The sequence below is a fragment of the Elephas maximus genome, chromosome 3 (assembly GCF_024166365.1).
Source record: "Elephas maximus indicus isolate mEleMax1 chromosome 3, mEleMax1 primary haplotype, whole genome shotgun sequence".
Classification (NCBI taxonomy): domain Eukaryota; kingdom Metazoa; phylum Chordata; class Mammalia; order Proboscidea; family Elephantidae; genus Elephas; species Elephas maximus.
The window spans coordinates 198,892,824-198,905,837 of record NC_064821.1 but is presented as its reverse complement, the minus strand read 5'-3'; the positions used below and the strand labels follow the sequence as shown (position 1 = coordinate 198,905,837).

At 45.1% G+C, this 13,014-nt stretch overlaps 1 protein-coding gene across 7 annotated transcripts in view; it reads left to right on the top strand.

Annotated features, from left to right (window-relative positions):
* Positions 1–13,014, top strand: part of DCAF8 (DDB1 and CUL4 associated factor 8) — a 50,490-nt gene that overhangs the window by 35,300 nt on the left and 2,176 nt on the right. For all 7 annotated transcript variants that reach the window (XM_049880966.1, XM_049880961.1, XM_049880965.1 and 4 more), the window contains 6 exons: positions 5,382–5,454; positions 5,924–5,981; positions 6,493–6,600; positions 7,974–8,104; positions 11,924–12,043; positions 12,493–12,609. In XM_049880966.1, coding sequence (XP_049736923.1) covers positions 5,382–5,454; positions 5,924–5,981; positions 6,493–6,600; positions 7,974–8,104; positions 11,924–12,043; positions 12,493–12,609 — 607 coding nt within the window. The remainder of the gene's footprint in view (positions 1–5,381; positions 5,455–5,923; positions 5,982–6,492; positions 6,601–7,973; positions 8,105–11,923; positions 12,044–12,492; positions 12,610–13,014) is intronic.

Below are 13,014 nucleotides of genomic sequence, written 5' to 3'. Positions count from 1 at the left end.
AGACTATTACAGCCACAGGGTTTGAGAGGACTGACTCCAGTTTTGAAAGAAGTTCTACTGTGGGTAAAATGCTATCGCACAGCATCGTATGCTACAGAGAAATCTTTTGTGAAAGAGAGCCCATCAAGGTATGTAAGTTGTTTTTTTTAGACATAATGCTATTATACACTTAATAGACTACAGTATAGTGTAAACGTAACTTTTAAAAACACTGGGAAACCAAAAAATTTGTGTGACTTGCTTTATTGCAGTGGTCTGGAACTGAACCCGCAATATTTCTGAGGTATGCCTGTATCTTGAGATTAATTTTACTAATAAGAATCATAGGGATAGAATTAAGTTTATAGAAAATATGAGCTGTGACCTTACCTGTTCATAAATCCTGCCACGAGAGAATTGGATGACCTTGTTCTCTTCTTCCTATGCTTCCCTTGCCTTCACAGTTCCTTTCCTCTATTTACCACTTGTCAAATACATAGCAATAGTTGTTTTTTTTTTTTAATTAGAGATTGTTGATCAAAAAGTTGTAGTTGTCGGAACTTTCAGGGGATACCCTCTCCATATCAGTCATTCACTGAAATTTCCACCTGGGGCTTCCCGGTTAGAGCTCTAGGTTGCTGTGTCCCTAGAGAATTCTGTCACCAGGACCTAGATGTTTGGAGGAAAATAGAAGAATTGACGGTGTTGAAAACTGCAGTTGATAATGCCTTATTCCAGAGCTGATACTTCCCAGGATTAGAGTGACCTGAAAATTAGTTGTAGCATTTCAGACAATAGGAGAGATACTTATATCTTCTGTCTCCTGTCAGCCTCCGTATCCTCTGTTCCTTTGTACGTCTCAAGTTCTCAGCAAATAACAGGATATTTACTTGGCAGAAGCAGGTGCAGATTTTGAAGCATGCTGATACTGCATGAGCAGTCAGTCCTTTCAGCACTCCAACTCTTCTCGGACATTATGCATCTGGTCACCCTCAACTTCTCTGGCACCTCTTCAGTTCAGCCAACTGAACATTTTGGGATTTCCTCCTTTCTGATTCCTTCTTTGAAGAACCTGAAAGGACACTAGATTAAGAGCAGGTGGAGAAAAACTGATGGTGAGGAGAGATGAGAGAGACTTAGAGTAGCTAGTGGGTACCTGAAGGCCTGTGGATAAAGGTGCAGTAAGTAAAGGTATTGGAAGGGTGCTGAAACCATACTTTATTTAATTTAAAATCTCAAGGGTCTCTGAGTGAAATAAGTCAATCACAAAAGGACAAATATTGTGTAAGACCACGACTATGGAAAGGTTTACACACAGAAAGAAGCCATCTTTGATGGTTATAAGGGAAGGGAGGGACAGGGATGGAAAAACACTAAATAAACAATAGATGAGTGGTAACTTTGGTGAAGGGTAAGACAGTACATAATACTGGGGAAACCAGCACAACTTGTACAAGGCAAGGTCACGGAAGCTCCATAGACAGATCCAGACTCACTGAGGGACCGAATTGCTGGGCTGAGGGCTCTGGGGACCATGGTCTCAGGGAATATCTAGCTCTATTGGTATAACATAGTTTATAAAGAATATGTTCTACATTCTACTTTGGTGAGTAGCATCTGGGGTTTTAAAAGCCTGTGAGCAGCCATCTAGGACACTCCACTGGTCTTACCCCTTTGGGAGCAAGGAGGAATGAAGAAAACTAAAGATACAAGGGAAAGATTAGTCCAAAGGGACTAATGGACCACATCTACCATGGCTTCCACTATACTGAGTCCAGAATAACTAGATAGTGCCCGGCTGCCACCACTGACTGCTCTGACAGGGATCACAATAGAGGGTCCCAGACAGAGCTGCAGAAAAATGGAGAACAAAATTATAACTTACAAAGACCAGACTTGCTGTTCTGACAGAGACTGGAGAAACCCTGGGAGTATGGCCCCCCAGACACCCTGTCAGCTCAGTAACGAAGTCACCCCTGAGGTTCACTGTTCAGCCAAAGAGTGGACAGGAAAGCTGGTAGTAGGAAACCCAGGGTTGAGAACGGAGAGCATTGACTTGTCTTGAGGTTGTTAACTAGTGTCATAAAACAATACGTGTACTGTTTAATGAGAAACTAGTTGGTTCTGTAAACCTTCATCTAAAGTACAATAAAAAAGAAAATGTCAAGGATCTGCCCTATGCCCAGAAAATGGGGGCAATTCATATTCATCTTTGTATCAGCATTGCCTAGCATAGGAGTTGGCACACTGCTTATGATTAAATTTTTACTGGAACACAACCATGGCCATTCATTTACATATTGTCTGTGGCTGCTTTCATGTAGCAGAGACTGGATGGCCTGCAAGCTTAAAATATTTGCTTTAAGAAAAAGTTTGCCAATCGTGGTCTAGCATCATACCTAAAATACAGTGGGTTCTTAATAAATACTGGAGCCCTTGTGGAGCAGTGGTTAAGAGCTCAGCTGCTAACGAAAAGTTCAGCAGTTTGAATCCACCAGCTGCTTCTTGGAAATCCCGTGTCCTGTAGGGCCGGTATGAGTCAGAATTGACTCAGCCGCATTGAGTTTGGTTTTGTTTTTTTGGTTTAATACTAAGGAGCCCTGGTGGTGCTATGGTTAAGCTGCTCCATGGGAGAAAAGACCTGGCAATCTGTTCTTGTAAAGATTGCAGCCTAGGAAACCCTTACAGGGTCTCTCTGTATCGGAATTGACTCAATGGCACACAAGAATAAATACTTAAGGAAGAAAGGGAAGGATATACCCGAAAGGAAGAAGGGCAAAGAGCATTAGATACTGAGAAACACAGATTGGTCCATATACTGAAAAGCACCCTGTAGAGCTTAAATATTTAGTTTTTTTTTTTTTAACAAAATTGCTGACTTGCAGTTTATGATGGCTTAGTGACATTTAAGAGCTATTGGTTTAGACTTAGGTTTGAGAAAAAAAATTTTTTTATTGTCAGCTGATAAATTTGCTGAGGGGTGGCAGCAGTCTTTTTTTTTTTTTTTTTAGTTCATTCAGCAAACATTTCCTAGATATTCTCTTTATGCACTTTATGCAGGGTATTAAGCAAGGGACTGTGGAGACTACAAAGATATCTTCATTAATTTATTCATTAATTCAGCCACATTTACTGAACATTTGATCTATGCTAGATACACATTCTGCTAGACATGGTCTCTGTCTTCAAGGAATATTCTGGAGAAACAGGTATCTAAAGATTAAAAATATGAAGTAATTTACCCAGTGTTACTCAGCTAGTAAGTAGCAGAGTTAGTATTTGAACTCAGGTGAGACTCCTAAAATACAGTGTAAACATCTTACTATGCTGTTCTTCCTCACAGAGGAGATATCAAGGACGAATGGGAAAATAGCATTTCAGGTAGAGGGAACAATATGTGTGGAAGTAAGATACAAGATGTGAAAGGAGCGTGGAACGTTCAAGGAAGTATCACTTCTTTTGTCATTTTATTTTTTCTTTGGTATACTGTGTAAGATCTTTGAAGAAGAGTGGTGTCGGCAGCTGTACTACGGAATTTTGAGTAGTACAAAATTACTGAAGAGGCGTTATAAACAGGAAATTTACGTGAAATCTTGCATTTTAGCCATAAATCTGGTGACAGTATGAGCAAGGAAATAAGGATACTGCAACAGCCTAGGCAAAAAATGGCAGGAGGTGGAGAAAAGGTATAGTCAAGAAATATATCTAGGGAGTAGAATTGACAGGAAAGAAATTAGCTGTATAGGAGAAAAAGGATTTGGTTTCTGGTTTGACCACCTGAATTTAGGGTACTACCATTGGTTTAGAAAAAATGAGCCCCTGTGGTGCAGTAGTTCAGCACTTGGCTCCTGACTGAAAGTCCGCGGTTCGAACCCACCAGTGGCTCCTTGGGAGAAAAGACCTGGTGATGTGCTTCCGTAAAGATTACAGCCTGGAAAACCCTATGGGGCTGTTCTGCTTTGTTGTCACATGGGGTCACTGTGAGTCAGAATAGACTCAATGGCACCTAACAACAACATATCTCTGTATAGGTGACAGCTAAAGCATGAGTAGTGGAATTTGATCAGCAGAGCAAAGTGCAGAGCAGGATTCCCCTGTTCCCCCATTTCTGGGCCTTTGATCTCTTCGAATACAGTGAAAACTGGTCCCTTCTCCCCAGAAAAATGCACATAGCAAAAATTTCTTCACATTTCAGGGTGTTCACATACTACGTAGATTCCAGGTTTAAAACCTTTAGTCTATTGTTAGAGCAGAACTTAGGACCAGGTCTTTGGGGAACATCAGTGTTTAAGGGATAGACGGGAGATGAGCCCATGAACAACACTGAGGGAGGAGGGGTTGGACATTAAGGAGAAAAGGTGTTTCAGGGAAGAAGTCGTGAACGTCAAGCCAAGACAAAAAGGCCTGAAAAGTATCTTGTTGGCTTTGGCAGTTAGGTTACTGATGACTTCAGAGGAGTTTGAGTGGTGAGGTAAAGGCCAAACCCATATTGGGATGGGCTGAGAAGTGAGGAGGAAGCGAGGACGTGGAAGTATTGAAGGTAGGTGGTTCTTTTCAGTAATTTCATTGCACAGAGAAGAGGAAGCAATAAGAAAGGACAGTCAGTAGAATGAGGATTTTTTAAAAATGGGGAGACAGTAATGAGGAAGAGGTTGAGCAATAGACTAATCAAACAAGGTCCCTGAAGGGATGAGATTAAGAATGGCTGTGGAAAAATTAGGCTCTGAGACTGGAGGAGACTGATGTGTAAGGACAGGCACTGGATCCATCTGGTTTCTTACTGTGCTTCCTGCACCTAGTATAATACTTGACATATGCAACATTTGAATGGGGGATTAATTTCGAAAAGCCTGGGTTGGAGAGAGGAGAGAAGGTGAGAGGAATTTGATGCTTAATGAGAATAAAGGAAGGGGAGAGGGAGTGGTTTATAATAGTTGTTATCAGATACAAGAGGGAGAACTGGCCAAATAAAAAGATTTCAAGGATGGATTAAAGACTTGCTGACTTCTGTAAAGCATGGTCTCTACCTGTGAGTAATAAACCCTATTGGGAGGTAACATAACATGAAAAAAAAAAAAAAAGCTCTATAATGTTAATTGTTTTAGTGAAAAATGAACAGTAATTTAAAAATTGAGATAAGCCACTTCGAACTAACATAACTGAGGATTGCCATCTGAAATAGGAAGACCTGGATGAAAGAGTTAGGGGCTGGAAAGGGATTGAGGAAGGAGGACCTTCAAGGTAGGAGGAAGAAAATGAGCCAGAAGCTTGGTTGGGAAAACATCCTTATTCTGCCATTACTTCCTTCCGGCTGACTGTTGTCCCTGCTACTATATTGCTTTGCCACTCTTCAAGGGGATCTGCTTGTAAGTTTTGACATTTTCATTGCTTCTTCACCACAGGATTTATGACCAGAGGAAAATTGATGAGAATGAGAACAATGGAGTACTCAAGAAATTTTGTCCTCATCACCTGGTAAGATTCATAAAGGGTCAATGGCTCTAAGCATCCCTGACTTGCCCCGAGGCTGCCCCGAACTTGTTGGAATGGTAGGAAAGCCTTGGACTTCTGAGTCGGACAGCTGGATTTGAATCCTGCCTCTACCATTTACCAGTTCTGTGATTTTGGGCAGTCACTTCACCTCTCTTAGCCTGTTTCCTTATTGACAAAACAAAGATAACAATAACTGCCTTGTACCATGATGGTGAAGCCTTAAAAAGATAATGTATATGTAAAATGCCTAGCACACAGAAGACACACAACAGAAATCCCTAGGACTTGTCCCCCTGAGGTGGTCACATTTCATTGGTTGTACTCCTGTCTCTGTCTTTCTCTCTCAGTCTCTGGAGAAAATATAGGGGACTTTGAAGGAAAACCCGTTTCCTGAAGGTGGTATAACAAATGGGGGGGTGGGGCATCAGTCAGTATCTGCTCCTTATTGCAGGTGAACAGTGAGTCCAAAGCAAACATCACCTGTCTTGTGTACAGCCACGACGGCACAGGTACGTGAGCAGGGCCCAGCTCCTAGGCTGGCACGCCCCCTCTGTCCAGGGAGCTGCTGAGCCAGTGAGGCATGTGCCCTCCAGAGCTCACCACTGTGCTATAGCTCCAGGTGGAGCAGCTGGGGACTAGTTGCTGATGGTGAGCAGTAGCGGGAGGATGCAACAGATGACCCACGGAGATGCCAGCCATCATTTGCAGAATGCTGTAGGTGATGTTTGGCAGGGCCTGTCCTGAAGCCCAGGCTACTTGCCTGAGCAGATTCTTACGCCTTTGACTCATTGTTGAGTTAATAGGTGTGATCTTCCTGAGAGTTCTGCTACCCCTAGGTTGGCAGTGTGTTCCTAGCCAGTCCTAGACAACCTGACTTGCCTGCCTTTCTGAGTAAGATGGGTGCTACACTGGGGTATTAGGAGGGGGCACTACTGGCAAGAAGCCCCACCCCAAACCCCAACTCCTGGTCCCAGCTTTTTTCAGCCTTTGCCTTCACTGCTGTGTGCTTGTTCTTGGCAGAGCTCCTGGCCAGTTATAATGATGAAGACATTTACCTCTTCAACTCCTCTCACAGCGATGGGGCCCAGTATGTTAAGAGATATAAGGGCCACAGAAATAATGCCACAGGTGAGGCTGTCTTCCTAGGTTTCCATGGCCCAAATCTCTTTGCTTGGAGAACCACAGTATTTTGTTTAGTTTATGCAAATATGAACTACCTGAAGGAATAGGTTGCCTGTCACCGTGGGCAGTGAGAGGTTGTGCCCAGGTGGCCTGGAGCTTTCATGGGTCTATCGTGTCTAAGGGAAAGAGGGCTCAGGAGCACGTTCCACCACTGCAGTGATGCTGCTTCTAATTGGGCATATGGAGATGAGACTGGCTCTTTATTTTTTTTATGATTGTGATTCCAGGTAACTTCAGGATAGGCACCAAGGCTTGCTGGGGAGTCAGGGAAAGCCCTCATTAGTCAATGGTACTGAAACACCTAAAATGGGGAGTGAGTAAGACAGAGGAGGAATGATGGTGGTACCTAGCCAAGGCCCAGTGAAGATGGGCCTTTTTTGTTGTAGGTCCCTGGTTCCCAGACTTGGCCGCACATTGGAATCACTTGACAGTCTTTCAGAAATGCTGAAGCCTGGTTCCTTTCACATACATTCTAGTTTAATTTTGGTATGGGGTGCAACTTGAGTCTCAGGATTTTTAAAAGCCCCTCAGGTGATTCTAATGTGCAGTAAAGTTGGGGAATCACCACTGTTTGTTATTACACCCTTAACACAAATCTGTCATAGTTTTGACTTAGAACAGTTGGATTATTTTCTGTTTTCTCTTGAACTGTGAAGAAAAAGGGAGAAAGCACGTCCCTGGATGTCAGTCCACTGGCAGACAAAAGAAAGAGTGCCAGTTCAATAGCAAGTATGGGACTGCCTATAGTAGTTAGGGCTCTGGCTTCTCTCACTAACTCCAGAGTGGAGCCCTGCTGTTCAGAATCCTGGTAGCAAGCACAGTTCAGATACTGCTGCTTAGAGGCAATTATGACATTTGTCTCCACAGCCTCAGGTCAGCCAACGACCTAGGAAACATTGATAAAGAACCAGCGAAGCCCACATGCCAGATGTAATCCTAAGGTGTCGGACAGTGCTGCTTAGGAGTAGGCAGAGCTGGGGCGGTTCATGTTGGCACAGGGAAGGCATTAGCGGCGAGGCCTGTGGCTGCCTGATAGGGTACAGACTAATCAGAGGGAGGCTGTTGCTAAGGGACTGCAGACGCCTCAGCCCAGTGGAGCTTTTTGGGAGAACAGAAATAGTCTCTGGGCCTGGTGTGATTCTTCTTCTTATAACTATTATACATACACAGTCGTTTGGTTTGTTTTGTGAAAGTGAAACAGGCTCTTTGGTTCTCTGCTGATTTAGAGTTTGTGAATAACTAAATTCCCTGTGAGGTAAATAATGGAGAAGCCCGATGCCAAGACTCATGTGGTTTGTTTCCTTCATTTATCATTTCAGTAAAAGGTGTCAATTTCTATGGCCCCAAGAGTGAGTTTGTGGTGAGCGGTAGTGACTGTGGGCACATCTTCCTCTGGGAGAAATCATCCTGCCAGATCATTCAGTTCATGGAGGGGGACAAAGGAGGAGTGGTAAGTATGGTGTGCTGGCTGGCAGCCTGCCTTTTCTCTCCAGTCTTTAAGGGAGGTTTCACCAGGGCCACTGAGTGCTCACTGAGACATGATATCAGGCCTTTTTAGCGGTCTGGCCAGCTAAATTAAAACGCTGTATAACCTGGGGGTGCTGAGGTTTTGGTGGCATATTTCCTCCCTTTTCCTGTCTTCTGCCCCTCTAAGAAATAGTTTATTGAGAATTGAACGGGATCTTAGGGAAGAACCTCTGACCTGAAGGAGATAGCTTATCTCCAGGTATGGACCTTTCCCAAAGAAAAGCGTGAGAGGTCGGGGCACACCTTTCAGCATAGTAACGAAGATGTCTCCCTGTAACATCCCTGAGAGTAGCTCAGCTGGATCTTGGATCAGGGAGAAGAGCCATAAAGAACATTTTTTGGACCATTGGGAAAATCAGAACATAGTCTGTGCATTAGATAATAATATGGTATTCAGTGTTGAATTTATTTGGTGTGTGTGGCAAAGCATATCTTTAAAAAGTGGCTGAGCTGTCTGCTCTACAACCGATGATGATATCACAGCCTGTCTGTCCTTTGAATTCTGCAGGCAGCCTTTGTGGAGACCAGGCAGAAAGCAAGAGTGGGGAATCCTCAGTAGTGCAGTGAAGAGTGGTCAGCTCTTCAGATATATCTCGCTAACCATATCTTTTTTTTATTTTGAGACCCAGAGTTAGGAAGGAGTTCAGTAGCTTTCATGGCAAGTTTTTTGGACCCCAGAAGATATGAAAGAGACAGCTTGGGAGACTTAGACATTGTTTGTTACCAAGATAGCACTGGTTACCTAGGGCCTCTAAGGAACGGCTGAGACAGCTTGCTCTCTCTTCCTTTGGATTCCCTTTAAACTATGGGGAGCCTCAGAGAGCCCGTCTCTCTTGATGTTTATGCAGAGAGTGGCTTTAGACTTGAGAATGAGTCCTCGCAGTCAGGATCCCATTCCTTCTTGTGTGTTTCATGCCCTAGTGTGAGGCTATTTCAGATTTTCTTTAAGTTTTTTTGAGATCCAGGGCTGCTGTGGCCTGTATGCAAGTGGAGAGGATTCTAGAAGTTCAAGTTCATTTCCTGCTCTTCCAATAAGGGCTTCTAGAATAGGCCCCTCTATCATTTGCAGTGAACAAACCTGAAACATAATAAGAGTCCTAATGGAATTCAGCAAAGAAGGAAGTGAAAAGGGGCTTTTCTTGATCATAAAGTGTTGTCTTACATTTTGTTCCAGAGACATGCAGGACTGAATGCCCTCCCCTAGGCCAGCACTTGGCCGGTTGGTTTCCTTTCACCTCAGCCCGTACTGGGGTGTGCTGATAAATCCAGGTGCTCAAGTGGGAGAGGGGGTCATCGGCTTTGGATGGGTGTGCCCAGACCTTTGTTTTAGGGGTCATAAGCATGAGGGACTTCAACAAAGTGGTATAGTGAGTGTACCCTGAAGTGAGTTTCCTGACTTGTTTTTGCTTCTGTATAAACTGAATGATCCATGTGGTCCCCGATTGGTTCCCTCTGTTCCTTTTGTCCTAACTTCCCAGCACTGGGGTCAACCAATACCAACCTCAGTACAGACTCATAGCAGTTCTAGGTGATGAAATAGAATGTTAGGACTAGAAGGGATCTTAGAGAATTTTGTCCACCTTGCCCAGGTCTCCTGACTCTGTTTTTGGCGTGGGCTCTAGTATCCTCTTTGTTCTCATACATCTTCATAGGGACAAGGGTGGGGGATATGCCAAAGGACAGCTCCTTAATCTCACAAAAGCACTTTGGTACATTCCCCTCAAGAGAAGACCCTGAATAAGATGGATTGACACAGGGGCTGCAGCAGTGGGCTCAAGCATAACAACGTGAGGATGGCGCAGGACCTGGCAGTGTTTTGTTCTGTTGTACATAGGGTCGCTGTGAGTCAGAACCAGCTTGATGGCACCTAACAACAACATTCCCCTAGCCCAGGATTCCTAAGGCCAGAGTTCTTTAAGTACAGGATTATTGACAGGATAAGTCCTGGCATTCAGACAGGTCTGGTCCGATCTCTGACCATTCCCTGTGCCAGCTCCAACTCCTTTACTGTATGTAATTCTATTTTCTCTTGCCATTGACTTTGTCCTTAATCTTAAGTTGCAAGGAATTGTTCACCTGCGCTTTCTTATTTTGCTCACTTGTTCAAGCAAAGCTAGCTCAGAGTAGAGGTATAGCAAGGGCTTATCAGGAGATTAATAGATTTGCTCAGGTTTGTATGTGTGAATTGTGCATACCCTTTGATAATGTCCCCAAGCAGTGGGGTTGCTGTCTAGCATCTCATGCTCTGGAGTCGTGCCCCTTACTGCCTCAAAGAGCCCAGCTAGAAACTTTGAAGCAGGCTAATAATCGGAGTGGGGGAAGGAGAGGAGGAATGGGATTTCTGTTTTACTCTTAGGCTCAGACTTAATTTCAGTCTTTTTAGAGCCTTTTTTTTTTTTTTTTTTTTTGGTAAAATGGAAGCCAAAGATGGTTGGCAGCATGTGGGTCGGCTTTGTTTTCCATTCCTGGAAACCCTGGTGGTGTAGTGGTTAAGTGCTACGGCTGCTAACCAAGAGGTCAGCGGTTCGATTCCATCAGGTGCTCCTTGGAAACTCTATGGGGCAGCTCTGCTCTGTCCTATAGGGTTGCTATGAGTCAGAATCAACTCTATGGCAACGGGTTTGGTTTTTTTGCTTTTGCCCCTGGCTTTTCCTAAGCTGCTATCTGTGTGTGCAGGTTGTGGGGGAAGAGGGTTTAGTCCAGAGAGAACTATAAGGCTTGTTGCCAGAGGTTGTTTCTCTGTTGCCCGTCTTGGACTACCTGGCAGTTTCAGGATGGGTGAGGTGGTGAGGTGAGGAGTGGCTAGGACCATCCCTTTTTCATTCTGAGTTCCTTTTCTGTCTGTTCCTCATCTGACTAAAAGCCTGAAAATGCTTTAGCAGATTGATCTGGGACCAGCTCTTCTGGTGGGGATGGGCCCTGCCCTGCCCTGCCCTGCCCTGCATTAGGGAAGCTGGTGTTTCCAAGTTAGACAATAGGGGGCATGGATGCCTTCAGACTGAAGGGAGCTGCCTGAGCCAGAAGGCCTGCCTGCTATAGTTCATTTCTCTTGCCCAGTTGAATGTACCCAGAGGGTGGCTGAGACTGAGGCTGTGGGGCCCCCAGGAAGCTGCTTTACTATTCTGTGCTGCCCGACAGCTGAGCATCTTATGCTTTCAGGTCTGGTAGTGGGATGCTGTCCCCTGAGATCTACTGGATCCTTAAGCAGACACAGCCTCCACTCCCTCCCTTTCCCCCAGCTCAGCCTCCTCTTCCCAGCGTATGCCTTCCTCCTGTTCTGGGACAGTGCCAAGTAAATATAATGGTTCTCGGACTCTTCTCTGGGGGCTCAGCAGCAGCTGTTGCATTCTTCATTTTTTTTTTAATTTATTTGCCACTTAGTGAAAGACACTGAATCAGTTTTTTCCAGCCGTGGGCAAGTTAGAGTTTTGGACTCTGGAGTGAATGAAGTCATCTAGACCTCATTGCCTTCTTGTGAAGCCAGCAGTAAACTTGGCCAGTCACCCACCCACCCCTAGGGCTATGTCTGGGGTTGAAGCCACCCCTGGCTTATGGGTAGGAAATGATAGATGCGCCTGGTTTTATACTCAATCTGTGTCCAGTGTTTCCTCCACCCCCAGGAGGCCTTTTGGCCTAGGCTGTACTAGTCCTGATGGAGGGCACTTGACTGACTCAAGGTGAATGGTTTTTAAACTCTTGTTTCACACAGCCCTGAGCGTGTGCTTTCCTTCCCTCCAACCAGGTAAATTGTCTTGAGCCCCACCCTCACCTGCCTGTGCTGGCAACTAGTGGCCTAGACCATGACGTCAAGATCTGGGCACCCACAGCTGAAGCTTCCACTGAGCTTACAGGGTTAAAGGACGTAAGTGGTTGACTGCAGAAGTTCTTTTCTTCTCCTTATCCACATCCTGTTATGACTCTTTATTGTCATAGGAAGGAGTAACTTGCTGCCCAGTTCTTTACAGGTGCTGCTCCCACACCCTCCCCCACAGTCCTGTCATTGCCTCTCTAGGAACAGTCCTGGTGGAGGGGACAGCTTTGAGATGCTTCTAGCTGGTGGTAAAGTGAGGATAGGGACATCTTTAGGAAGAGTCATTCTGTTTCAAAGCCTTCCACCTTCTCAGTGGCTGAACCTGAAGCATCTTTGCCTAATCTAGCTCCACTTGAGCTTAACAGCTCCCCGCCCCCCCCCCCGCCAAAAAACCCACTGCCGTCGAGTCGATCCCGGGAGGCTTTTATTAGGATAAAACCCCAGCTTTCCTGATGAGGTCCAAGGTTCCTGTTCATCCCCCCTACCCTTTGGGGTTTCAGGTGATTAAGAAGAACAAGCGGGAGCGGGATGAAGATAGCTTACACCACACTGACCTGTTTGATAGCCACATGCTCTGGTTCCTCATGCATCACCTGAGACAGAGACGCCATCATCGGGTAAGTTGGGGCGGGAAGTGAGCTCCCAAGGCCAGTGACCCTCTCCAGAAGGTACAAAAAGTTCATCACTACTTCAGGGAGGACTCAAGTGGTCTTGGTTGGGTTTCGTATCCATCGTTCCCCATCCAAGCCCTAATGTAGCCTTGGAACAGCCACCAGCAGAAGGGGGTGGTGTCTGCTCTTTGTTCCCCATTGCCATATGTGCATAGTGCTGTCTTCATGAAGGCAGAGGGGTGAGTGGGGAAGGAGTTGAGAAGGAAAAATAAGTCTCAGGGTGACCCTTCCATGTTCCTGTCATACCAGAAGAGTCATAGGGCAGGGGTCAGCAAATCTGCCACCTGTTTTTGTAAATTCAGCTTTATTGGGACACAGCCATCCTCACTCATTTCTGAATTGTCGGCAGCT